This window comes from Canis lupus, chromosome 6 (genome assembly GCF_011100685.1).
Source record: "Canis lupus familiaris isolate Mischka breed German Shepherd chromosome 6, alternate assembly UU_Cfam_GSD_1.0, whole genome shotgun sequence".
Taxonomy (NCBI): domain Eukaryota; kingdom Metazoa; phylum Chordata; class Mammalia; order Carnivora; family Canidae; genus Canis; species Canis lupus.
The window spans coordinates 55552714-55578211 of record NC_049227.1 but is presented as its reverse complement, the minus strand read 5'-3'; the positions used below and the strand labels follow the sequence as shown (position 1 = coordinate 55578211).

At 50.8% G+C, this 25498-nt stretch overlaps 1 protein-coding gene across 1 annotated transcript in view; it reads right to left on the bottom strand.

Annotated features, from left to right (window-relative positions):
- The window catches only part of ABCA4 (ATP binding cassette subfamily A member 4), a gene marked incomplete at its 3' end in the record, with an annotated part of 127341 nt that overhangs the window by 101222 nt on the left and 621 nt on the right, over positions 1-25498 (bottom strand). Inside the window, 5 exon segments of the mRNA NM_001003360.2 lie at positions 4773-4970; positions 9350-9477; positions 14705-14844; positions 16762-16903; positions 18029-18122. Of these exon segments, the coding sequence (NP_001003360.2) occupies positions 4773-4970; positions 9350-9477; positions 14705-14844; positions 16762-16903; positions 18029-18122 (702 nt within the window).

Here is a 25498-nt window from a genome sequence, read left to right as displayed (position 1 = left end):
TTGTGACACTGGCAGTGTCATCCGAAAATCGAAATGCTCAGGTTGAGTTAACAGACTGCGATGAGAGATCCCAGAGGACAGAACCCAGGGCCAACTCACACCGGGCAGCAGGCCCTCCACCCACATTTATTCCCCACGACTCAGCAATCCAGGGAGCAGAGCCAAAACCAAAGCAGGTCATTGAAAGGCACATATAGTCAGGGTCCCCGAGACCGGGTCCTTCCACCCCTCCCCAATCAGTGTCCAGCCACCCCAGTCAAAGAGACACGGGTGAAACGAAGTCAAAAGAGTCGAAACCGCGACAGAACAGTGGCTGGGGGCAAGTAAAGAAAACGGAATCATGCGCCACTGGAGGCGATGGCAAAGGGGAAAGCCAGGGGCCAAATGCCAGGGAGGCCAAATTTCCTCTATGGACATCCACTGAGAAGGGGGAAGGGAGGGAAATTCAGATTTCCCAGCAGCGTGGCAGGTCTTGGCACAGCCTCGGTTCCCCTGCCGAACTTCCACAAATAAACATTCAGAGCAGAAGGGACAGATTTGCTTCTCAGCAAGATTTCAAAGCTGCGCACCAGAGTCGGAGAGAAAACAGGAAGGACTGCAGAGGGAGGAGGGAGAGGAGGGGAAGGAGGAGGAGGAGGGGAAAGGGGGGAGGGGGGGAGGGGGAGATGGGCAGAGAAGGAGGGGGAGGGGGAGGAGGAGAGGGAGGGGGTGGAGAAGCAGGGTGAGGGGGAGGTGGGGGAGGAGGAGGGGAGATGGGGGAGGGGAAAGGGGGGAGGAGGGGGAGGAGGAGGGGAGATGGGGGAGGGGAAAGAGGGGGAGGAGGGGGAGCGGGAGACAGAGGAGGAGGGGGAGGAGGGCAAGGAAGGAGGGTGGGGGTGGAGAAGCAGGGTGAGGGGGGAGGTGGGGGAGGATGGGGGAGGGGGAGGAGACGGAGGAGGGGAAGGAGGGCAGAGGAGGAGGGTGGGGGGTGGAGAAGCAGGGTGAGGGGGGAGGTGGGGGAGGAGGGCGGAGAAGGAGGGGGAGGAAGGTGGGGGAGGAGGGAGGTGGGAGAGGAGGGGGAGACAGGGGCAGGAGAAGAGGAGGGAGGGGAGGAGGGCAGATAAGGAGGGTGAGGGGGAAGGTGGGGGAGGGGGAAGGGGACGGGGAGGAGGGAGACAGAGGGGGGAGGAGAGGGAGGGGGACAGAGGAGGGGGAGGGGGAGGGGGGCAGGGGAGGGAGAGGAGGGGCACGCACGCCTCAGGCGGGATCGAGGGGAATGGTCCCAACCCCCCGCCCGAACTGCCTGGCTGACGGGGTTCCACCCCCGAGGTGGAGGTGCGCACGTTTCAGGTGGCGCCCGCCCGCCCGCCCGCACGACGCGCGACACCCCTACTGTGGTCTCAGGGCGCAGGGCTGGTTTCCAGCTGGCGGCGTCCACACTCTCCCACACTCGGCCTGAAGCCCCCCCCCGCCCCCAGGAGGCCCGGCCGCCCCCCCTCCCGCTTCCCCCTTCCCGCTCCCCGCTCCCCGCTCCCCGGGCCTCGCGCAGCCAGGGCGCGTGCGCATGCGCGTGGGGGCCGGTGCGCGGCTCCGCGGGCACGTGCGCTGGGGGCGCGAGCGTGTGCGGGCGGCGGGGCGGGGCGGCGGGCCGTGTTGGGATTGTCTGGGGTGGGAACCGGGCCGGCCGTCTCCAGGGGGCCGAGGGACAACACCGCCGCCGTGTGCCCCGGGGCCGCTCCTGGAGGTTGCGCGCCCGCCCACCTGCCCACCTGCCCACCCGCCCGCGCCTTCCCGGGGCGCGGCCGCCCGGGCTCTCTGACATCGCGCCCCCTTGTTCGTGAGTGAGCGCTGCCCCGGCAGGTGATGACCCCCGTCCGCGCACTGGTGAACCTGCGGATGGGAAACAGCCCCGGAGAGCAAGCGCGGCGTCGGGTGCTGGAGCTGAGGTGGCTGCCCGCCAACCAGCTGCAATAACAGCCTAGTTCCAGAGGGGCCCCCACCCCTGGCCCTGGAGCAGCCCTTGCCCCCCCAGCGCCCCTCTCGGGCCGAGGGTCTTCCCCGAGCCTTTCTGTGCTGCCTCAGGGATGTTGTGCTGAAAATACGGATAAGATGGGTCTAAGGAGCAATAAAAGCAAAAATCCTGTCCTCATGCCTGCAGTTTCTTTTGGGTTTTCTTATTAGTAATTTTTTTTTTTTTTAATGTTTAGCTCCTCTGTCCATTTGTCAAATGAAGAAGCACATTTCAAGGGCACCACGCAGTGTGTTTGTCTTCTTTGCTTGCACCCCATGTGTCCTGTCTGGGTCTTGTCTTTCCCCACAAGAATGAGGGCAGTTATGGGTAGTCCTGGGGACCCACCTCCTGTTGGATTTTTTTCCTCTAGGCCCTCTCCGGAGTTAAACACTGTCTTTGTCAAGAGAATGGCAGGGAGGATGGGTCCACAGCATCCTGGTCTTATGGGTGATCAAATGAAAGTGCTTTGATGCCTTAACTGGCATTTGGAGGTGCTATCATTATGCTTGGTCTGCAGAAACGGAGACGGTAAATGAAACCCCTGTGTTCTAGGTCAGTGATTCTCAACTCGGGAATCAAACTCCTATGTTCCAGGTCAGTGATTCCAACCCAGCTGGACATTGGAATGATCTGGGAGTACGGGCCAGGCATTGGTAGCTCTTTAAACCTCCCTGGGTGGTTCATTGTGCAGCCAGGATAAGAACCACAGCACCAGCACCCAAATGCTGTTGCTGTTGGGTGTTTCTAAATGCCAGTTGCTGTGACGTGGCCTTTTTGCTTTTCTTAGGCTAAGAGTTCAGTGAGGATGGTAGGGTCTTGGTTGGAGCCTTGGCCTCAGCACAGTGCCTGGCCCCTAGAAGGCACCCAAGTCAGATTTGAGCGCATGAACACGGGTACAGAGGTAGTGAGCAAGCACACAGGGTAAGTCTCAGATCAGTAAGGGCAACCAGCCAAAGTTCTCCTCTAGTTTCTGAACTCCAGCACTTGCAGAAGTAAAGATTTTGTGGCCTTTCTCGTGTGATAAACATTCTGAAGCCAGTGACCTGAGCTTGGTTCCAGTGCCTAATGGAAAGTTTTGCCCAGGTCTCCCTTTATCCTGCTACATCCAGAACTGTCTTCCTAGGATTGCTGGTCATGCTCCAGGGGACATTTACCTCTACCAGCGGCCAAGGTACTTCAAAAAGAGATTCATGACCCTACGTTTTTTCTATTGCCCAGAGGATTGCATGATACTGGGTGCCCAGGGACATTAACGCCTCTGCAAAAACAGATGCTGGTCCCTAGCTGTGTTGGTGTTCAACCACCCAGCACAGGGATCTTTATCACCTTACTCTCTCTTATGGTTCTGAAAACAAACCAACGAGTGCATCTAAAATTGACTTCCTTTTGGAATTTTGGACAGAGAGGTTTGAACCACATGCTTTTTTATTCTCCCCACAGCATGGGGCACCGAGCGATCTTTGCTGGGGTCCTGGGCTCTCAGTGGGGATGGCTTCAGAAGTGCCAACCCCTCTTACCACTCTGGAGGCCTACCCTGATGAGCTGGGAACACTGTGGAGTAAGGTTCCAAGGGAAAGTCTCGTTTTAAAAGGAATGAAGTGTGAACTCTGCCAGAAACTGAAGGGTCTTGTTTTATTTTGTTGTTGTTGTTTTTAAAGCCTTCAACTTGCTTTTTAAGACAAGCTGAGAGTGGGTTTTCTGGGACTTGAGAGAGCAATCAGAAAAAGGCAAAATACAAATTCCTGAACCAAGTTCTCATGATTGACATATCCTACAACACGGTTTCAGAAATTAAAATGCAGGCACAAGAAAAAACACAATTGGATCCTAGAAACATTATATAATCATAGAAATTATTATATATATTTATATTTATATATGTCACCTTCTCTGAAGGATTCTAATTTTGAGTGTTTCTTAAAGCATGGCCTACAATGACCTCCATTGGAATCGCCTAAGATAACAGGGCAGATGCTGGGCCCAGCCTAGATCTTCTGCATCAGGCTCTAGAGATGGCAGTTTGGAATTTGCATCTTTTACCAGCTTCCCTCACGATGTTCATACATTTGGAAGGGTGAGAACTGCTGTTCTTCATCTCCCTTTTTATAAATCCCTCTCATTCTTCTAGGAAAAGAGGAGGTATTATCAGTTCCCAAGAAGTGTGTCTGGGATGCAGTTCTGGAATACAGGCTTGAGCAAGAGGAAAGCTCTCCAAATTGTTGAGATTGTGAAATTTTCTGTTATTCTTTTCTACCCAGAAATAGCAACCTTTGTGGTCAAGAGCAGACCCAGAATGTGAAGCTCTGATGTATTGAAATGTATTAAATGGTTTGCATCTATTCTTTCACTGTATCTTTGTATCTTTTCTTGCCACTCTACAAAGTATTATATTTGTTTCATACATGAGCGATGGGGCCAGCCAAGGTCAATGACCTTGAGAGATAATAGGGCAGGGAGTCAAACCAGGTGTCCTCCTTTCCACACTGCTAGAGGTGGTGGAAAGGATTTATTCCACATTTGGAGTGGACTCAGAACGGCCACAACCACGTAGCTATTGGTGAACCGAACAGTGACTCCTGGGTGCCCGGGCCACTGCTCTAAAAATATTAGCCGTCAAGAGTCCTTGGGTCTTTGGAGCCTGGAGCTTCCTCAAGGATTGTCTTGAACATCAGGCTCATGCCCTCTTGACTGTCAATTTTTCAGTCCCCGATGACTTGCCACCAGCCTCCCCTGCACCCAGGAATCACCTTCTAAGGGGTAAGAAGCTAAATACTTCCCTTACCACACGGAAGAGCTTGAAGAAGTCCACATTGGCATACAGAGTGTCTTCCACCCACTGTAGGGTGCCCTGAGAGAGGGAGCACATGGCATCACGCACTGTCTGTGCCCCGCGGCGCTGGCTAAAGATTATGAAGCGCTCCAGGAGAGTCTCGCTGCAGGCAATGTCCTTCAGCATCAGGTCAGGGACTCCATGAGCAAACTGCAGGGAATAGAGGCAAATTGGAAACCTCCCTGTGGTAGGAGAATACCCGCCACCCAAAAGATGTCCGTGTCCTAACCCACAGACCCTCTGAATACATTATATTGTAGGGCACGGGGGATTTGGATTGCAGATGAAATTAAGATTGATAATCAGCTGACTTTAAGATAAAGAGATTATTTTGGGTTATCTAGGTGGGCCCAATGTAATCACAAGGGTTTTTAAAAAGCTTGGTAGAAAAGGGAGGTAGAAGAAACAATGTCAAAGTCATGTGATGTGAGAAAGACTTGACTGGCCACTCCTGGCTTTGAAGATGAAAGGAAGCCACCAGCCAGGGAATGACAGTGTCTGGAAACTGGACATGGATTTCCCGCTAGATCCCCCAGTAAGAAATCAAACCCTGCCAACACTTTGACTTTCAGACTTCTGGCCTCTAGAACCATAAGATAATAAATTTGTGTTACTTTAAGCCACTAAGTTTGTGGTGGTTTGTTACAGCAGTCACGGGAAACTAGTATACTCCCGTGCCTCATTTTACCAGAAAGCCCCTTAAACTGTGAGAGATCCATTCTGAGCATGATGCTAAGGTATCATCAGCCCTAGTCCCCTGAAGCTGAGGACAGGGAGTGGCTAGAATGCGTTTGGAATGATGGCAAATGTCCAGCCCCCTCTCTCCTTTCTCAATAGATTTAGCAAATAAAAATGCTGGATGTCCAGTTAAATTTAAATTTCAGGTAAACAATGAACAATTTTTAATACAAGTATGTCCCAAATAGAGTCCAAATTAGACGTACTTATCCTTTTTTTCTTTTTTTCTTTTTTTAGAGATTTTATTTATTTATTCATGAGAGACACAGAGAGAGGCAGAGACCTAGGCAGAGGGAAAAGCAGGCTCCGCACAGGGAGCCCCATGCGGGACTCGATCCCTGGACCCAGGATCACACCCTGAGCCGAAGGCAGCCACTCAACCACTGAGCCACCCAGGCATCCCTAGATGTACTTATCCTAAAAAATTATTCATTTATCTGAAATTCAAACTAACCTGGATATCCTGTATTTTATCTGGTGACCTCAACTGCTGGACAGCCCACGTCCTATAGCTCCTGTGGAGTTCATGGACAATGACTTTGGACAGTGAATCACAATCCCCATGATGGCCTCAAAGACTAAGGAAGCCTCAACCCTGGCCAAGGACCCTTGGCCACCTAGGACAGTAACTGGCCTCCTGGATTCTTGGACTTCCAACACCCAAGTACCATGAGCAGGTTCATGAGCTTTCCTGGCCTCTGTAGTCTCCCCAGAGCTTCCGATTACACAGTTCTCAGGGCAGGAGAGCGGGGCAGGCTCACGCTTTATTTACACCCCACCCCACCCCTGCCTCCCACTAAATGAGGTCACTGGCTGACACTGGGTTGGTGTGGACTCCATCAATCTCGGGGACTGTAACTAGGTGCATGTTCCAACAGAGCCTTCCTGTTTTGCCCACACTTTGCTTCTTATCCCCAGGCAAAATCCTACCCCCAACCCTAATCCCAGTGTCTAAAACCCTCTGAGGTGGAGGGAATCAATGAGCTCACTTGTCCAAACCTCTAATATTCTAGGGGAGAAAAGCAATGGAGGAGAAATTACACAACAGGCTAGTGGGAAAGCTGGAACACCATGAAGGTCCCAGCTCCTTCTTTCACACAGTGACTCATTCATTCAATACCCATTCACTGAGTCCCATTCTGCAGAGACTAGAACAGTTACTGGGGATACAGAGAATAAGGTGAGTTTTCTGCTCTCCAAGGAGCTTACCGGCTAGCTGGAGACACAGGCATTTAAAGAGCGGGAAGTGCTAAATTGAACGTGGTCAAACCAGAGCACAGAAGAGGGAGTGTTAAGAACAGCCAGAGTTTATTGAATAGTCAATGTGTGCCAGGCACTGTTCTTAGTGCTTTACATATATTAATTTTTTCGACCCCCATAACAGTCATAGGCACTTTTACTGTTTCCGCTTTTTAAATGAGGACACGGAGGCACAGAGTGGTTATTTAACTCGATTGAGGTCACACAGTTAACTGTGTGGCCTTGCTGAGACTTGAACCCAGAGCTTGTGCTTCATCACTACCCGTTAGCTCTTTGTTGAGTAGAGAAGTTGGAGAGGACAGAACAGAGAAAGGAGGGTTTATGAATGATTTCACCGGGGAGGCAACACTTGAGCTGGGCCTTGAAGCAAGTCCAGGAGTTTACAAGGCTTGGGGTGGGGGTGGGGTGAGGGATGAGCCAAGCAACTATTCCTCTCATTGTCTAACAATTTCCTAGACGGGGAGGGAGGTACTTGGATACCAGGCAGAGAGGACCCAGGAGGGGCATGCAGTCCTGAAGAGCAAAATCCCATGTTTGCTGAGATTGACTGATCAGAAATTCAAACTAACCTGGATAAGCCACATGTAGCTATTTAAATATAAATGAATCAACATTAAATAATATTTAAAACTCAGTTCCTCAGCTGCATTAGCCCCCTCTCAGTGCCTACCGGCCGGCCGTATGTGGCCAGTGGCTACCAGCTAGGACAGCGCAGAGAGGGAACACTGCCGTCGTGGGGGAAAGTTGTGGTGCTGGGTGCTGGTAAGGAGTGGCGCAGCTGGATGGAGCTCGGAGACAGACACTGGGAGGCAGGTGCAGTGGGCAACCGTGCCGAGAGGCAGGGAGGGCACCGGGCCCAGAGAGAGCTGGGACAACAGGGGCAGGAGCTCTGGGCTTCCTCTTAAGCTCTGACGTTTGCTAATCAGGGAAACACCAGCTAATCAAAGCAAGTGACACTACACAATAGCACAGCCCAGTGACGCTGGCCCTTTCTCCCCACATGAAAGGCTCAGCACAGCAACTGGAGATCCAAACGTCATGTCAGCGAGGAACTGGAAAGAAATTTCCCCTAAATTCCTGCCCTTATCTCCATCTCCCTTTTATTACCAACTGGAAGTCATCACAGGCATTTCCAGGACTTGAGTTTTATGAGCTAAGAGAAAGCAAACAGGGGAAGGAGCCATGGATGCTGCCAACGCCACCCCCTCAGGTTGGGGGTGGGAGGGAGAGGGGAGCAGGGCAGCAGCCAGGCCTGAGTTCAAGGGCCCGGGCACTGCAGGCAAGGGTCCTGACACAACGCCTTATGCTGACCCTCAGGTCCCTTCCTGTAGCTTCAGGGAAAACCTCAGGCTCTAAAAGCCAGAAAAGCAAGTGTGGGCTTCTTCACCACTGTGCACAGGACCAGCCTGAAAACTCCTTTGACAGAGTCAGCCAGGCCCAGGCCTGTGGGGTCCCCCTCCCTCTTCTGGGCTCAGACCTTTATCTCAGGGCTGACACAGGCCCTGAAATTCTCTGTTTATGTCTCAGTCTCCCCTGCAGTCTGGAGGAGGTGCAGACCTGGTCAGGAGGGGCGGGAGGGGCGTCTGCACCGTGGGGCCACTGCTTATCTAGCATTCTCACTGTGTGCATCACACCAGGAACCCGCACGCCCAGGATGCTGGGCACAAGCCGGGGAGGCCCAGACTTTCACAGACGCGGAAAGTCATGTGTGAGCGGTAAAAACGTTCTGAATGCATAGGAAATTATGATATGAGTAAGATAGATTTTGGGGGCGGGGGGCACGGGTCAGAATGTGCACTGGGGATAGAAGAAGGAGCACCGGGAAGAAAACGTGCAGGAAATCAGAGGTCTGCAACCTGGGCAGGTCAGCTCAGCTCACTCTGACATTGCGCATATGCAGCCTGCTTCTCACACCTGACCTGTCCTTTTCCAGCTCTTTCCACGGCTGTGTATTCCGTGGGTCGGTTCCATCACCACCTTGGCAGGAAGGCCTTCCCTGACCATGTCATTTTAGTCTACCCCCATCCCATGCCTCCCAGCCCCTCCCCAACTCCTACCCCTGCTGGATTTTCCTCTCAGCCCTTGTCTTGACCTGGAAATGCTCCCTATCTTTGCTCATTTGATTATGGCCTATTGTCCAAACTGGAATGTGAGCTCCCAGAGTCAGGGGTTTGCCTGTATTGTTCATGCTGTGTTCTGGTACCTAAAATGTCCCTAAGTATTTGATGAGTACATGAATCAACCTCAGTTTCCTCAGCTGTAAGAGGATTCTGAGCCATGTGATCTCTAAGGTTCTTTCCAGTTATACAAATCCAAGCTCTCTGAAGTGCTGCCAGGATTCAGACTGCTTCAGAATCCTATGCTGGGAAGGCTCATTATTTCAAGTGCCCCCAGGTATTTTTCTGAATATTTAGAACAAATCATGGATTCTGAATATGAAAGCAAGAAGGAAAAATAATTCAAGGTCTCCTCTGTTTTTCTCAGGCTCAGGGCTCACCTCTCCCCTCCAGGGACCAGTGATATCCACTCACCTGTTCAGGACGAACTTGGGAGTTGAGCAGAAGGTAGACAACTGAGTCAGACAGGCCAATGTTTTTCATGAGAAACAGTGTGAGTGTTTCTTCATCTTTTAGGACATCCCGAATTCGTATCCCTCTTCCTGTACATGAATGAAAGGACAGGGTGTCGAATGGGGAGTAAGTTAAAAAAGGGAAAACATGTAGAACTGATTGGAAACATTTCTAATTGGGTCTCAGCAGAAGACTCTGTTCTTGGGTTCCCTGGATGCTTGGAGGTCAGGGCTCCTGCCCGTGGGCTGTCACCAACACAGTCACAGCATTTACTGCTGACAAAGCCAGGCAAAACGTAGTGAGAAGGCACAGAAGGTGGAAAAAGTTAGCTCAGGGCAGGGGAGGAGTCATCAGATGCATTGTGGAATTGGTCTAGAATAGTGACTCTCAACCAGATGGGGGTGAGGAACTAAAGCTGGGGCAGTTTTGTCTCCCCTAGGAATATCTGGCAAAGTCTGCAGGCATTTTTGGGTGTTGCAGCTGGGGAGGTGCTATTGGGTAGAGGCCAGGGTTGCTGGTAACATTCCACAGTGGACAGGATAACCTCCCTCCCTACTACGAAACAAAGAACCATCTGGTCCAAAATGTCAAGGTTGAAAAAGCCTTGTCTAGAGTGAGAGGACATACATGCTGTGTCCACACTGTGTTGTCATGCTCTTCCTGGCATTTCTGTCATCTCAGCTAAGGCTGTAAGCTCGGGGTGCTGACATGGACTAGGAGACATGGGGCTGTTTGGGGCTAGAAGAGCTTTGAGTGGGAAACGGGGGATGGTCTGTTGCCTGGACTTCTAATTTCATGCCCTGCACAGTCCCAATCACATTCTCTCTGGTTTCACTCAAAACATACTAAAAGCAAAAGTGTTTTTATAAGGGGACATAAAAGACTCCTAACAGTTAAGGTGACCCTGCGACAAGTGACTGAACCCTTTATGTCTGTGCTTTCTACACCTCACAGGCTTATTGTGAGGGTGACTCGGGGTAAGGACTGTGAAGTGGCGAATTCCCAGGCCTGAAAACAGTGAGCCTTCCAAAAATGCTTGTTCTGATTGCACTAATATTTTGATGCCCCCCTGGGGCTTCACACCCAGGGTACATTTCTACTGCCTGCTTCCAGGGTCAACACAGCCTCAAGTAGGCCACTGCCACAGTTCAGGATGCACGGGCCAGCAGAGAAGGTGACAGCCCCAGATACTTATCAAATCATTTCAATGTTACGGGAAAGCATCTGTGTTACATGATGTGCCTAAGTCTACATCCCAACTCCCCCGGGAGCCCAGTTGACTACTTATCTCTTAGTTCTTTAATTAACTCTACTTATCAAATGTCCCTCCTCCTTCCTGATCCTAACACCCCAGCACCCCATCCTCTCCCCCACAAATTCTCCCCTCACCAGGTGACCAAGAGGCCTAATCCCCTGAGTGCTTGACAGCCTTCCCTTCTCTTTTCAGGTTGTGCCTTTTTCTGAAGAGCCTTGTCCAGATGGAGGTTGCTGCTCATTTCCTCTTCAAAGGGGATGGGTCAACTCCACGGGCCTGCAGTGCAGCTGGGGCAGGGGCAACCAGTCCTGAGATTCCACTCCACACCAGCCTCTTGGAAGTTGTGCCATCAGCCCAGGCTCACCGCCTTCCCCATAGGGAAAGCCCAAAAGCTTCAGGGGAACCCAAATACAGGAGGGAGCCGAGAACAGGAGGGGTCTGAAAGGGGCTGCTCTATTGTATTCATGCCTTCCTCTTTTTCCTGATAACATAAGTCGCGTCATCTTACTTCCATCACCCAGTTTCCTTTCTTCCTTCTGCTGGGCCCCAGTTCAGTTGATCTTCCGTCTCCCAATCAACTCTTCGTAGTCAGCATTACGTTATGTACTGGCCTCAGAGACACCCCCCCAACACACACACACACACGTACACACACACAGTCTCTGGAGAGTAGGGGGCTATGGACCCTGTTTTCATTATACCTTCATCAGACCATCATCATATCTAGCAATGCTGGGTACACAGATGTAAGCCCTTGAGGTCACCTCTCTCTGACACCCAGCATGAGAGCCTGACATGGAATCAGGGCCTCGATAAATGTCTGTGGGATGACAGGAGGCACCCAATAAATACCTGTTGTCGTGACCTGAGAGTTGGGACCCCATTTGACTGTTTATCAATTTGTTATTCTTTAACTCACTCACTTGACCTTACCTACAAATATCTTGCTGGGGAGGGTGACCATTCTCCCCACCCCGAGCCCGGTGACTGGGCTGCTGTAGCCTGAGGGGGAAGGGGCGGGAGCGCAGGTCCCACCTGCAGAGGGGTGGGGGCCACCCTGTAGGGAGCGTGGGGCCCAACATGTAAGAGGTGGCTGATACCAGACAGAAGCTCTACTAGACTCCCGAGGGAGAAATGTGAACTGGGGGCTCGAGGAAAGAAAAATAAATTTTGTTTAAAATGTGGTTCTTCTTGTTCGCTTCCCTGGGAAGAGGCTGGGGGAGGGGGCAGCTGAGGCCCGTGGAGCCGAGGGGAACTGAGGGTTGGTGGGGGAGCAGCCAGGAGAATGTGTGGGGCTCATGGGAAGAAGGTGTTTGAAGATGATTGAGAGACCACAGTGCTTGCTTGGGGGCGAGAGGGGAGGGGGCTTCACGTCTGGTGTTTTACCATTAATCCTCCCCTGCTGAGAATGCTGTAGGACAGGTTTGCTAGCAAAAGAAAAGGCCGCCTGGGTCAACCATGGGCATACTTTCCCAGGTGACTGGGAACTGACAGGCAAAAGCACATACCAGTGACAGCCGCCCACCTCACTCCCAAAGGCTCTATGCTCCGCTGGGGCTTTGGGCCGAGGATTCAATGAGTGAGCAAGGGCCCCAGGAGCCCCTGGGATGGATCCCGAAAGTCTGCCAAGTTGCTGGTGGACCTCAGTCCCTGGCTGGGAATTCCTTCTGAGACTTTGGGAATGGTACCCTGTGCCTTTGGTCTCTCTGGTGGGTGAGGCAAGGGAGAGGGAAGAGGGGGCTGAGAACACGCAAGCCCAGCGTACCCGTGACTCTGTTGGGGTGAGTCTGGGCAGGTGTCCATGATGAGACAAGGTTTGAAGTTCTTTCCAAAAGTAGCCAACGTGCTTCAGAATTTTTGTTCCTAGCTCCTAAATGCCTCTTGGGGAGCCTTGGCTGACCTTTTCTGACCCTGTCTCCCCAGACCTCTGAAGCTGTTCTTATTTAGAGACTTTCCCCCACAGCCTGAAGACCTGCAGAAGGAACCAACTGTATGCCAACTCAAAGCTAGTCCCGTGCTGAGGTTAGGAGGAAGTGACTTTGGTTCTCATACACACACTGTAAAGACCACAGAGAAATTGTGGTTTGAAATCACTTCCTTTACATTTCCTCCCAGCTGGACTCCATCTGACAACCAGACAACAGAATGAAATGTCTGCCTCATTCCTGCTCCCACTGGGTGAAGAGGGTAGACGACCACTCTAGGGGTTAGACGGTCCATGTTCTCATCTGCTTCTTTCATCCTAGGAAACAGTGCTTTCTGGTTGCTGCCTCTCCCCTGTTTTTCAGAAAATGCTATTTGTGCTCACACCTTAGAAGGTCCTTCAAGCTTGAGCTAAGTAAACTCTTCTATCCAGGGCAGCAAAGAAGGTGGTGTCTGCGATCCGGTTTGTAGAAAATTACTACATAAAGTGCATGCATGACTATTTTGAGAGAATTAAAATGTAATGAAGTAATCTCAACGTGCCGTCTGAACATACTCCTGTCCTCATTCCCCCCACAGGGAGAGAAGGGAGAAGGTGACCAGGTGGGAAGACGGTAATATTCTCCTAAGGATAATTGCCCCTCCTGACTGCTCTGTGTTCTTGAAGCCCCCCTGCTTCCCTCCACCCTCCCCCAGGTGTGGTCATGATCCTTTCAGTCCTCCCACTTCTGCTGCGGGAGCCCTCGGTGTGGACACCTGCTCTGACCCGTTGTTGAGCTGCATGGGCGAGGACCCCCGGAGGGCCCCCACTTCTCTTGTTTGGAACCCTGAGTGGGAGCCCTTATTCCAGTCCCTCCTGTCCTCTTCATAGCCCCCTTCCTCATCCCTGTCATCCTCAAGGCCACCCCGAGAGTCTCCGCCACCTGTCCCTATCCTAGGAACGCAGGATGCGTGCAACACCTCCAAACCCCTTCCTTCACAGCCTCTGAGCCACATGCCTTCACAGTCTTGCCCCACTGGCAGTCTTTTCTCCCCCTGCTGGACTGCAGAGACCCCTAGATTTCTAGCAAGGCTTGCTCCCTCCAAGCTGTTCGTCCGCCCTCCAGAGGATGGGGGTGCTGGGGGGACTGGGGGTGGGACAGGTTTCCAGCTGGTGCCCAGGCCCCTGCCATGTTCAGCCCTCACTGCTCCTGAGCCCCCCTGGCTCTCCTGCCCTGGTGCCCGGCTCCTTACCTGCCACACAAACTCAGTGGCCCAACAGCCTGGCCTCTCACTGCCTCAGCCTCCTCGTCAGTTCAGCCTTGGCCTCCGCTCCACTTCCGCACCGTGGCCACAGCCAGGGGCTCCCTCTTACTCCTGCCTGCCTTGGAAATCCTGAATCCACAGAGCTCACCCTTTGACGACAGTCATCAAGCCCTCCATCCTATTCAGTACCCTGGCCCTTAAACAGGACCACGGAACTCCCAGAGGCCTCTGGGTCCTTGTCCCCCCATCTCCCCCAGGCCATTGCAGTACTTCTGGCTTCCCATCCATCCCTAGGCAGCCTGGCCCCAGCGCATGTTTTCCAGTCTCCATTCTCAACCCCTTGTCTCCTGGACCTCCAGCAGGACCTCCCTGCCCTGCATCAGTTCCCGCTGCACCTGCCTCAGGGCCTGGGAGGCTGAATATCCCTGGAAGAAATGGAATGATTGTGCATATTTATGCCACGATCAACATATGCACTCTGACCTCCCAGGGCCCTCACTTGGCATTGCTTCCACGCGCTCCTGGTTAGCTCGCTCTCTGGTACTCAGTGCAAACGGTCCTATGCCTCTCCTTTTACCCCTTCCTTCCTGCTTCCAGACTTAACCTAGCCTCGTGCTTCCCAGAGTGCAACCTCTCTGGGCATTCTCCTTTCTGTCTCTAGACTCACCTGGAACGAGGACTTTCCTGCCCTCCTCAAATTCCTAACTTCTAAGCTGATGGAAAGAGGAGTCCGCACCAAAGTGAGCTTCATGCCACCTTTAGAGCCATTCCTTCCTGCCTCCTCCAGGATCTTTTCCCACCAAATCTTCCTACTCTTTCCTATGCCTTTGGTCTCTGATGGGTGAGGCAAGGGAGAGGCAAGCGACGGCTGAAAACACGCAAGCCCAGCGTACCCGCGACTCTCTCGGGGTGAGTCCGGAGGGTGTCCATGAGTCGAGACAAGGTTTGAAATTCTTTCCAAACGTGGCCAAAGTGCTGCCTCTCTGGTGCATCCAGGAGAAGTTCTTGAAAATCTCGAAACACCCTTGCCAAGCTATAAGAAAGATAAAGCTTCCTCAGTAAAGATATTGTTGCCATTTTATAATAATAATAACACTCCTTGCTAGTTTTTAAGATACCACATGTCTGGCCAACTACGACATTACCTGTCCTTATAATATCGCCAAGGCCAAAGGCCAAAGGCTATTTTAACTTCTTTGTACCTATAGGGTACCAGACAGGTAGCTGGTGAGCAATTTGTTCAGTTTTCCAGCTTTGGCAGGACCAGGTCATTCCTTAACTCCATGCTCTGCGTGTCTCCTGCCCAGAGATGTCTTAAAAGCAGGATGACGCTAGAAGATGGTATTGGAGGTTCTTCCCAGCTGGTGCCACTTCTCTGAGACCTGCCCTTCCAGCCATTCATAGGCATGGATAGCCATGCTTAATCCACAAGTTCCTCCCTGCAAGTGCATGCATGCACACGCGCACATGCACACACACGTACACACACACACACACACACAAATCCTCTGCTATGGCTGACTGGACAAGGAAAATGAAGTTGAACCAATCAGCTGTGTTCCTATTTGAATTTGAATGGTATTCAATGATGCTCTTCCAATTGCCCAAGACAAGGTGCTCTGAACTGGGCAACCGGAGCCGGTGTGGGCATTGAGAAGCAGGGACATTGGCCCATGGAGAGAGGCAAATGTAGTAGATGCCCAGAAAGGGACAGAGGCTGACCTTGCAGGTTCAGACAAGAGAGAGCCGGTCCCCAGCCATCCAGTTCCTGTCCCACCCCTCCTGAGGCCTGCCTGGCTTCCCTTGGCTTTGTAAGAAGGTCTAGTGTCCAAATCCTATATTAACCTCTAGAGCTTCATCTTGTCAGAATGGGCTTCTGTGCCTTATAAGCAAAAGAACCTTGAATAAACCAGTATTTCACCTATAATGAGTGTGTGAAATGTGAAACCCAGATTTCCTGGTTTAAGTGCTAAGTGCAGCTGGAGTCTGAAGCTCTGCTCCCCCAACTCCCTCAGTACATGGACATCGCCAGTGCCAGTCCCGCCAAAGCCCCATCTAGCCTCTACTGGGATGTCTCCCAGGCTCCCTGATCCCACCGTGCAACCCCATGAGCTATCTATGGATGGGCAGCAGTTTCTTCTCAGGCACCTCAATGAGACTCAAGCTGAAGTTATAGATTGCAAGTTAGAGTCTCCAGGCAGTGTTTGCAACTATGTGAGTCCAGCTAAAACGTCACCTCCCTGACATTCTCAGGAAGACAGACGTTCTCTGTTTTATCTTTCTATATGCCAAGGATTAGCAGACAGATACATATTACAGGCTTGCAGGCCCTAAATCTATACCACAACGGCTCTACTCTGCCATGATTGGGCACAAGCAGCCATGTGTATTCCCAGTGGGGAAGGCTACCTCTGAGCATTAGGCTGACTTACCAACTGTCCCTTTTTTTCAGTCAAAATGCAGGTTTTCCCAGAGGAGTTATATCCAGAGCTACTTTAAGGAAAAACTAGAGTAACCAAATACTGTTTCGTCTGACCTGGTGTTTACAGAAGTATAGCCACTCCCCAATAAGACCTTGTTGATGTCCCTCAGGTAAGCTCAAGATCAACCCAGGGGATGAAGGACGACCTTATGCACATCCCTGAACCTTTGTCTATAGGACATGCTCATATCATGCTCTCCCTACTTTTGCTCTGAGAGAGAATTCCAAAGGTAGACTCTCTTCCTATGGGATTTGACTTGAAATGAGACTCAAGGCGAGAAGTCATTAACCTGGAGTCCACAAGTCCCCTGGAATCTTATGCACAATGTACTGTTTTATGTGTGTTCATTTTGAGGGGAAGTGGGGCCATTAGTTTTCACTAGCTTCTCGGAATGGTCTTTAGCTTCTCAGGTTAAGAACAAATGCGTTCAAGCCATAGCCTAAGATTTTGGGAATCTCAACACTTACATGGAGTTGTTATAGTTTGACACAATTCCAGGAGATTCTCCCGGGGTAGGATTTTGAAAACAAGGATTGTTCACATTGCAGAACATCCCCTGGAGCCACGGCAACATTCCTGCTGAGGGCATCGCCTTGTTGGGAAAATGGCCTTGAAGACAGGAAATGAAGACAAGGAGTTACTTATGGAAACCTTGCGGGATGCCACTTCTGGTTGCTGGGGCCTCTGCAGGAAGGAGCCCAGCCCTTTGTGTTTTCCTTCATCCATCAACATTTAAGAAGCAGGAGCATCTAATATATATGCCAGGCCCTGTGCTGAGTGTCAGAGACAGGGTCTCTCCTCTCAAGCTCCCAGTGCAGTGGGGTGACAGAAAATGTGCTATTAGAGGCGTAGAGGGAAGCATGGATGGGGAGTGGAGGGGGGACAGTGGAGGGATGTTAGGTCAGGATGGCTTTACAGTGTTGCTCATGCTTAGGAGGAGAGGAGGTTCATCTATTCCTTCTACACTGTTCTTTTTTTTTTTTTTTTTTTCCCCTTCCACACTGTTCTTAAGCATGCAAGAGGATTGCAGGTTATGGGGTCCTTTGGCAAGGATGTGTGGTGGTGGGGGCGCAGGATGGGGGACGGTGAGGGCCAGGGAGAACTAGGTAAACAAGCAAGAGTTTGATGGACAGGAGACTGATCCAGAACTTGGGGCATCAAACTCATGAACAAGAGGGAGAGGAATAAAAACAGGGCCCTGAGAGCTTTGTATTACTCCTGAGGTCTGCACATCCACTACCTAGAGGGAGAAGATGTCATTCTGGCTGGAAATGAGCAGAGTATAAAAGAGGCTCTCATAGGCTCATCCCAGGTCCCAGGATACCTCTGGGATCCAGGAAATAATGTTACTATACATGGCTCTATACCACCCCTTCTCTTTTTTCTCTAGCATGGTACAGATCATTTCCCTAAATTGGTCTCCAGAATATTTTAGGGAGCCCATTTATAATCTGCTCCCTTTAAAACTAGTAAGAGTTTAAATATGGAAAAAAAAAAGAGGAAAGAACCAGAAAAAACTAATTTCACAATTCTTTAGGGACCACATATAAGTATTTTTTAAAATGTATGATTAAAAAGCTCATTTGTATAATGCTGGCAAATTCTTTGTTTTTGTACTGGAGGCATGAAATGTTGATAAGCAGATCCAATCCTGGCATCCCAACCCCCAAGACCTTTCTAAACAAAAGGATGGGACCTCCAGGATTGCCAGGGCTCCTCCCCCTTCATGCTTACATTCATGTTGGCTGTAGAGTGGGTTGATATTCCTTAACCAGATCAAGATCAGAAATAAAGATAAAGGCCATACAAGTTCCACCACAAAGCGAATCTGGAAAAACAAGACAAAAAGAGAGGAAGACCAGTGATGTTAAGAGATTACAGGAAACACATCCAGAGTGGACACACAACTCAGCATGTGTCTGTGCAACAGGGCTTGGTTGTGGTATAGCTCCTGAAGGACTTTCTCTCTCTCTCTCTCTCCCTCTCTCCCTCTCTCTCTTTTTTAGAGACAGAGAGTGCCAGGGGTGAGAGAGGGTGCAAAAGGAGAGAGAGAGAGAATCTTAAGCAGGCTGCATGCCCAGCATGAGCCAAACACTGGGCTTGATCTCAGGACCCAGACTTCCTTCTCTTATCCCCTTTCCCTCACTACCTCTACCCTGATATACTAGACTCACAAAACTTTGTGTCCATCTGGGTTCTGCTCTGCCTCTATTTTAGGAAACTGTATTAACACAGGACTTTCATCAAGGACCAAGATGTGTGCTTCAGTGCTTTTCAGGTGTCCGTGTGCACACGAAAGCAGATTTTCTACCTCTCCCACTGCCTCGTCTTCTTCTAGTGCACATCAGATCTCGCATATGTGGTCACTGAATGAATGAGCAAAGGACTCTGAAACACCGTGATCCATAGCAAAGTTAACAAGAATCTGGGCTTACCAGCATCTTTCCTTCCACAGTTTCTTGTTGCTTAAAGGAAGAAAGCAGGGAAAACTGAGTTTTCACCACACTGGCAGAGGCTGCTGATAACAATGTATGGTTGAAACCCACTCCTTAAATTTAGGTTCAACTTAGAGTTTAGAGACGCTTGACTCCAAAGGAAGAAGCTTGGTTGTCACAACCACACTCTGTGGCATAGCACTAGAGGGCGTGGGTTGCAGGTGAGTGGTTGCTGGGAGGAAGGGGAGGAGAGGGATGTGATTTGGGAAATGGAATACCTTTTCTACCCAACCCCCACTCCAGAGACCTTAGGAAGGAAACAAGATCTGAAGGAGAACTTGTGCCGATGGCTAAGAATAGAGACTTAAGTATACATAGAGTTGCTTGAGGTCATTTGCATGGTCTTTAACTTTTTGTTATTCTTTTTTTTTTTTTTTAAGATTTTATTTATTTATTCATGAGAGACACACAGAGAGAGCGGCAGAGACACAGGCAGAGGGAGAAGCAGGCTCCATGCAGGGAGCCCGACCAGGACTGGATCCCAGGTCTCCAGGATCAGGTCCTGAGCTGAAGGTGGCCCTAAACCACTGAGTCACCGGGGCTGCCCTTGTCATTCCTTTCAAGGGAATGTACATGAATGCTCACTCAGCAAGGTGGTAGACATCATAGCAGGTACTCAGTAAATGTTTATTCGTTTCCCACTATTATGGTCTATGGGCTACAGAATTATGGCAAATCGTAACAAATTGGTGGTGGTGGTGGGGCGGGGGACAATGCATTGAAGAAATAACGAAAAATGTGTAGGGCAGGTGATTATGCAGTTGTAACTTTTTTCTTTTTTTTAGTTGTAACTTTTTACTCAATGTTTTATTCAAATATGTCTAGGGCAGATGTTGGGGGAATGGGGGAAGCACACCAAAATGTTATATATGATCGAGATTTTCCTTAAGGTACTCACTTCGCAGGGCTCCCCTGACACGTTCTTCAACAAGATGGCGAAACATCAATATTAGAGAACTCCCATCCAATGTTACAGAGACTGGCCCCAAGCACACTTGATAGCCATTGGAATGTTGGCAGTTCCCCCAGGACCCGCGGACCAAAGGAGGAGGAGGGCTGAGCCTCTTCTCCAGGAACCTGTCTCACTGGTACCAGCACAGCTGTTCCCACAGCATCCTGCACTTCCCTTATCACTCATTATAAATCAGGGTCATTACTCCTTTAGGAAAATGGAGCCCTCCTGGTTGTGAGCTGCCTGAGGGCAGGGACCATGTCTATCTTTGTCACTACTGTGATTCTAGCACCTGACAAATGGCCAGCTTCATAATAGGTACCCAATAAATATGGAATGAGTGAGCCTTTGTCAAGGACTGGCCTAGGAGTCTCCATGGGAAGCTGGAGGTGACACTCAGGTCACCAACCTTTGGCAGATTTAACAAACTGCATCCCCAGAGGCCTGTTCTGTACACTGGCTTCAAGCCTTGCAACCCAAGTCCTCCCGTCCATGAGTAAGATTGGGGAGCAAGTCTGGCAAGATCACAGGGTGAGTGATAGGTACAAGTGATGAAACCGGAAGTTGTTCGTGGTGTCTTCACCGAGGAAGTGAGACAACCAGTCCAGATTCCACACATCTGATTCTTCCCCTTAAGACAATTGTGTGCAACCTTGGCTTTCTCCCAAGACAGTCAGCTTCCTTCCATGTAGCAACGTCTATCTGGGAGTAGTCTGGTATGTTAGACATTTGGGAATGGGAAGATCTGGGTTAAGAATCACTTTGGAGCTTGTTCAAGCACTGAGTCTCAGTTTTCTCATCTGTGAAATGAGACCATGTTGTCCTTCAGTACACACTGCAGGTTGAATGTGTCAGTACTGAGGTTTTTATCTGGCTCTGCTCCCTGCTCCGTATTGGCTGCATGACCTTGGGTAGACGGATCAATCTTTCCATGCCTCAGGACCTCATCTGTAAAACAGGGGATGCTATGAGGACCCACCTCCCAGAGCAGATGTGAGCATGAAGCGAGTATAAAACACTTAGGGCAGAACCTGGCACGAGGTAACATTCAACAAACACAAGCCATGTATGACTGACCCTCACTTCTCACAAAGACCACAGGGACACACAGTAGGCCACGGCACACTATGGAAAGCCCAAAGAGCAAAGGGATGTCATTAAAATGATCCTGTAAGCTCTTAGGCTCGCCCCTCACTCACATTCATATTTCCTCCCCTTCTCCCTTTCAGGAGTCAGAACAGCTCATTTGCCAGTTTGGAAACCTTGGGCTTCCTGAGAAACTGACCACCCACCGTCCCCTGCTCCACCTGTTAGGGGGGCTTGGACGGGGGGAGGGATCAGCCAGCCTGGCCTACTGACCCCATGGATAAAACACCCAAACCCAAGCTGGTGCACAACCCACCCCCTTTGCAGGGCTCCTCATGCACACTCTCTCTCCTCTCATTCATTCTTGTATTGTTGAAGTACTTGGTCTTTGCAAAGCATTGTGATTTGTAGTCCCCCTTCTGTGGGGGACCAGATCAGAATCCTTGTTCCCTCCTTCATTCTTTGCCAGGGCCCAGGGTGGCCTGGCAGGTGTTCGCCTTCACCCCATCTCTGAGTTAGGGCTGCTGTGTCCTGCCTACAGTCCCTGCCCCACTTGACCACCTTCTTTGAAGGCAATTCCCAGGTGGCTACCTGCTGGAATCAGGTGGGGAGCTCAGGCCAAACCCCCACATCAATTACTCAGGTTCTGGGTAGGGGAGGAGTGGGGGGGGGGCATCAAGATGGGTTTTGTTTGTTTGTTTGTTTTTAACACTTCCCAGGCAATTCCAGTGTGCAGCTGCGGCTGCGAACCCCTGGCATAGGTAGTGCTTGGTAATCTTTGAAAAACGTTTGTTGAGAGGTCGGTGTTATTGTGCTAACTCTGCGAGGGTTTGTTTTGGAGGGGCTGCATTTCACGCTCCCTCCCATACAAAGACCACCAGCAGCTCTTTTCCAGCCTGGCAGGTCCTCAACAGCCTCTCCCTGCGCCCCCCGCCGGAGTCGCGCTCAGCATCCCCACCCCAAAGCGGCATCCCCGTCCTTGATGCTCAACTGTGCACAGGCGGACCCCAGGGAGAAATTCCACAGCGTAATTAAAAACATGTTTTCAGGGCGGCTCTGACTCCCCCCACCCTTTCCCTTTAAACATGTCTGTAACTTTAATTAAGCCCAGCCAAGGCTCAGAAGGGGCCGATGGAAATTTTTTTTCCCCCAAACTGGTATTTCCTTGTTCTCTCTTTTTTTCTCTTTGCTTCCCCTCCCCCTCTCTTTACTGATCGACCTACATGGGGGAGGAGGGGTGGCAGGGAAGGGCAGAGTTGTGCTTGTTGTTTTAAATCTCGGCCAGCTAGATTTCCTTCCCTCCTAGTCTGTTTCCAATTTGAAGGTGGGTAGCCGAGGCTTGAAATGAGCCGTTTGATTCTGCCCCCTGCACCAACAACTCAGCCAGGATTCTTGCCTGGATGAATGCGACCCAGGCTGCCCACCGTCCCTGCACCCTGACAGCTCTCCCTGCCTCATACTGGGCCCAGGACCAAGGCCTGCAGCTGTACCAGGTGTCCAGGACACGATAAGCCCCCTACTCTCAGGAGGCCTCCCCAAACATCCTGCTCTGCCATGGAAGCTGCGACAAGGGGATGACGCCAGGGAGGCCCTACACTGTGAGTTCTCAGGGAAAGGAGACACACCCGATGATCTTTATAAACCCTCCCTGGCGCAGCGCCTGGCCCCTAGCAAATATGGGTGGTGTGCATTTGTCCGGGACAGTGGGGAGAGCTCTTGACACTGGAAGTGCCCATTCTGCAGCCCAACTCCTTGCGTGCGAAGTCTTCTCTCATGCTCTCCAAACCCCATTTCTTTCCTGAACTTCCCAGCTCATCCTCACCCCCCACCCGGTGTTTCCTTCTACTCCAGTGCTGTGCACGCTATTGGGTCAGGGCCTTTGCGCAGGCGCGAGCTCCCAGCTGGCTCCAGCTCCCATGGACGTGGGGGCTGTGACCCAGCCACCAGGCTGTGCTGGACGCATGGGGTGACTGTACAGCCCAGTTTGCCAGGTCAGGTGTTAGTTTACATGTGTTGCCCTGGGGCCATTGATCCTAGTTCTATTTTTCACTTTCAAAACTGCCCTGGTTTGGACGATAGATTCAATGACAGCCACTGGATCTTTGCAGTCTCCATGACCACAGTGTGGGGGTAGTGGCCATGTCCTCCAGCCCCACGGGTCACTAACGTTCTCTGAAGCCTCCCTGACCTCATCAGTACCCATGGGGACACTAGTGGTATCTCTGTCCTGGAACAGAGGTGATAGTACAGTGCCAGGCGCTTAGTAATACTTGATAAATGTTAACAGAGGAAGAAAATTAAAAAAAGGAAGGAGGAACGCAGAGATCTAAAGATGTTCATCTTAGGCCCTCAGGGGTTGGGAGAAGAGAGATGGGGAAATTTGGTATCTGTTTTGCTCCCGTTCACAACAGTAAACACCCCAAACCATGGAAGTTTGAGAAGTTCAAAACCAAGGAGCTGGGTTATGGGTTAGGTGTGCTGTGCTTTCCTTAGAGTCCCCATTTTGCTGAGGCGAAACCTTCCAGAAGAACTAAAAGCTTTGAGAAGGTGCCACAGACCCCTGTCAGAGCTGCTGGGGGTTGTAGAAGATGCCTCCATCTTGCTCAGACATCCTGGTAATTCCTGGAATATGGTAGGAGTGGCAAGTCAGGGGAGGCGCACCAGACAATCTAGAATTCCAGGCCATCGGGATGGCATCAAGTGAGTGGCAGCCCAGACCAGGTGTAGTCCTGGGAGCTTACCCCAGCCGGGCATCTCAGCCTGAGTGGGCCTATCTCACCACAGAGAGGCTGGCAGCGTGTTGCCCCTGGGCGCACACTGTGGGGAAGACGGAGTCCCTGAACTGGGGAAGCCCCCCCCCGGCCCCCCGCCAACACCAGGGAAAGGGAGAGGCTATAAGGCCTCTGAGCCAAACCTGGTCTTTGAAAATGGGGTTATTCTCTGTAATAGCAACATGCTTGCCACAGAAATGGAATAATTTCAGCAGGTAATGTCCTCAAGTACATTGTTCGAAGGCCACAAGGGGCTTATTGAGAGTAGGATTAAGTGAGAATCTTAATTTCTTATGGGAAAGAGAGAAAGGAGAGAAAGAAACAGTTGCAGATTGGATTGTCCTTGGCATTTCATCGACTAAAAACATCATGTGGTCAAGGACCATGCTTGTCTTGTTGGCCCTTATGTACCTATGTACCTAGCACCTGGCACAGTACCTAGTGATTATGAAGTATTCACTGATTGAAGGAACACATTAATAAATCAATGCATTTAATAGTGAATCCTGCTTAACTTCTGTCTATTTTCGTTCTGAAAGAGAAGCTCTTGGAAGCAAGGGATTGAGTCTCTGATTACCATTAGCCCTTGGCTCCTGAAGGCAACAAATAACTTCAACACTAATTTGAAAATCAGAATAGCTCTGACAAGGAAAGCAACCCGAGGACAGCGGTGTTTCCCATGTACAAGGGGTCCTAACTTGGCTTTCCCCTGCAGGCTCCCTGAGTTCTGTCCAAGCGACACATACCAGAGAAAAACAATCACCTGTTCACGTGGCTGGGTTATGCCTTCTGCTACTTGCTGTTTTCTGGGCTAATTATTAAGCTATTATCTCTCTGCTTTAAATACTCCAAACCTAGCCAGGGTCCTTCTGCACGGATCTGGGCAGGAGACCCCAGCAGCAGTCTCACTGTGCCTCTTCCTCACAAGCCCGGGTTACAGCTCCACCAACATCTCCTCTGTGTTTCCAAGTGCTAAGAGTTCCCTGTTCTTCCTTTGGTTCCCTCAGCCCTCGGGGTGCAAGCTGCATCCACAATTGCTGCCTCCATGATACCTTGTTCTCTTTTATCCACTAAGTTACCAGCCTCACACTTAGCTAACACAGTTTTATATTCCAGATTCTCTCTGACTGAACCCTGACAGAGACACTCAGTCACAGGTCTTCAGATGTTCCGCTGGTTGGCCCTCTTCTCCCCTAACAGTCATTCCATCATCCAGGAAAACCCTGTCCCGCCTGCATAAACCCATCTCAAATCAAGGCTTGCAACAAATGCATTCTCTTCATCGTCACAGCCAATCTTCCTCCCTGTCCTCTTTCCCAAATCTCCCCCACCTTGCCTGCCTCCCGTCTAATCTCAGCTCGACCCACCCCTTTTTCCTTCCCCCCTCCTTCCTCTTTCGGCATCTTTAGTCATTTGGCATTTGCAAGACTGCAAGGCTGTAGCAAAGCACATGTTCCTTGTAGTTATATATTCACTCTTCACCCCTTTCTAGAAAATTGGCCAATTGGCATTTGCATGTACACTCTTGGGATCCTCTGATCGCCTATGGGTGGCTCTTGCAAGAACTTCTCAGGGGAATATTTGACTGGTGCTACTTTTATTGCTCTTGGTCTCAAAACACCCTTCAGGTTTCCCCCAGCCAGACTAGAAGTGTGTCCAGGGTAGAATCTGGGTCTTCTGTTTTTATGTCCCTGGCCCAGCCCAGCCCTTAGATCTGCTCACTGGAAGGGCTCAATAAACGTCTGTGCTAGTCGATAAGTTATTGTGTCTCACTGAATCTAAGAAGCAGTCGATCATAAGGTGCACTGTTGATTTTTGCACACTAAGAAAGAAACAGATGTGTCCAGTTACACTGTCACTTGATTGTGAGCTGCATCCCAAGGTCAGAGATGTGAAAATG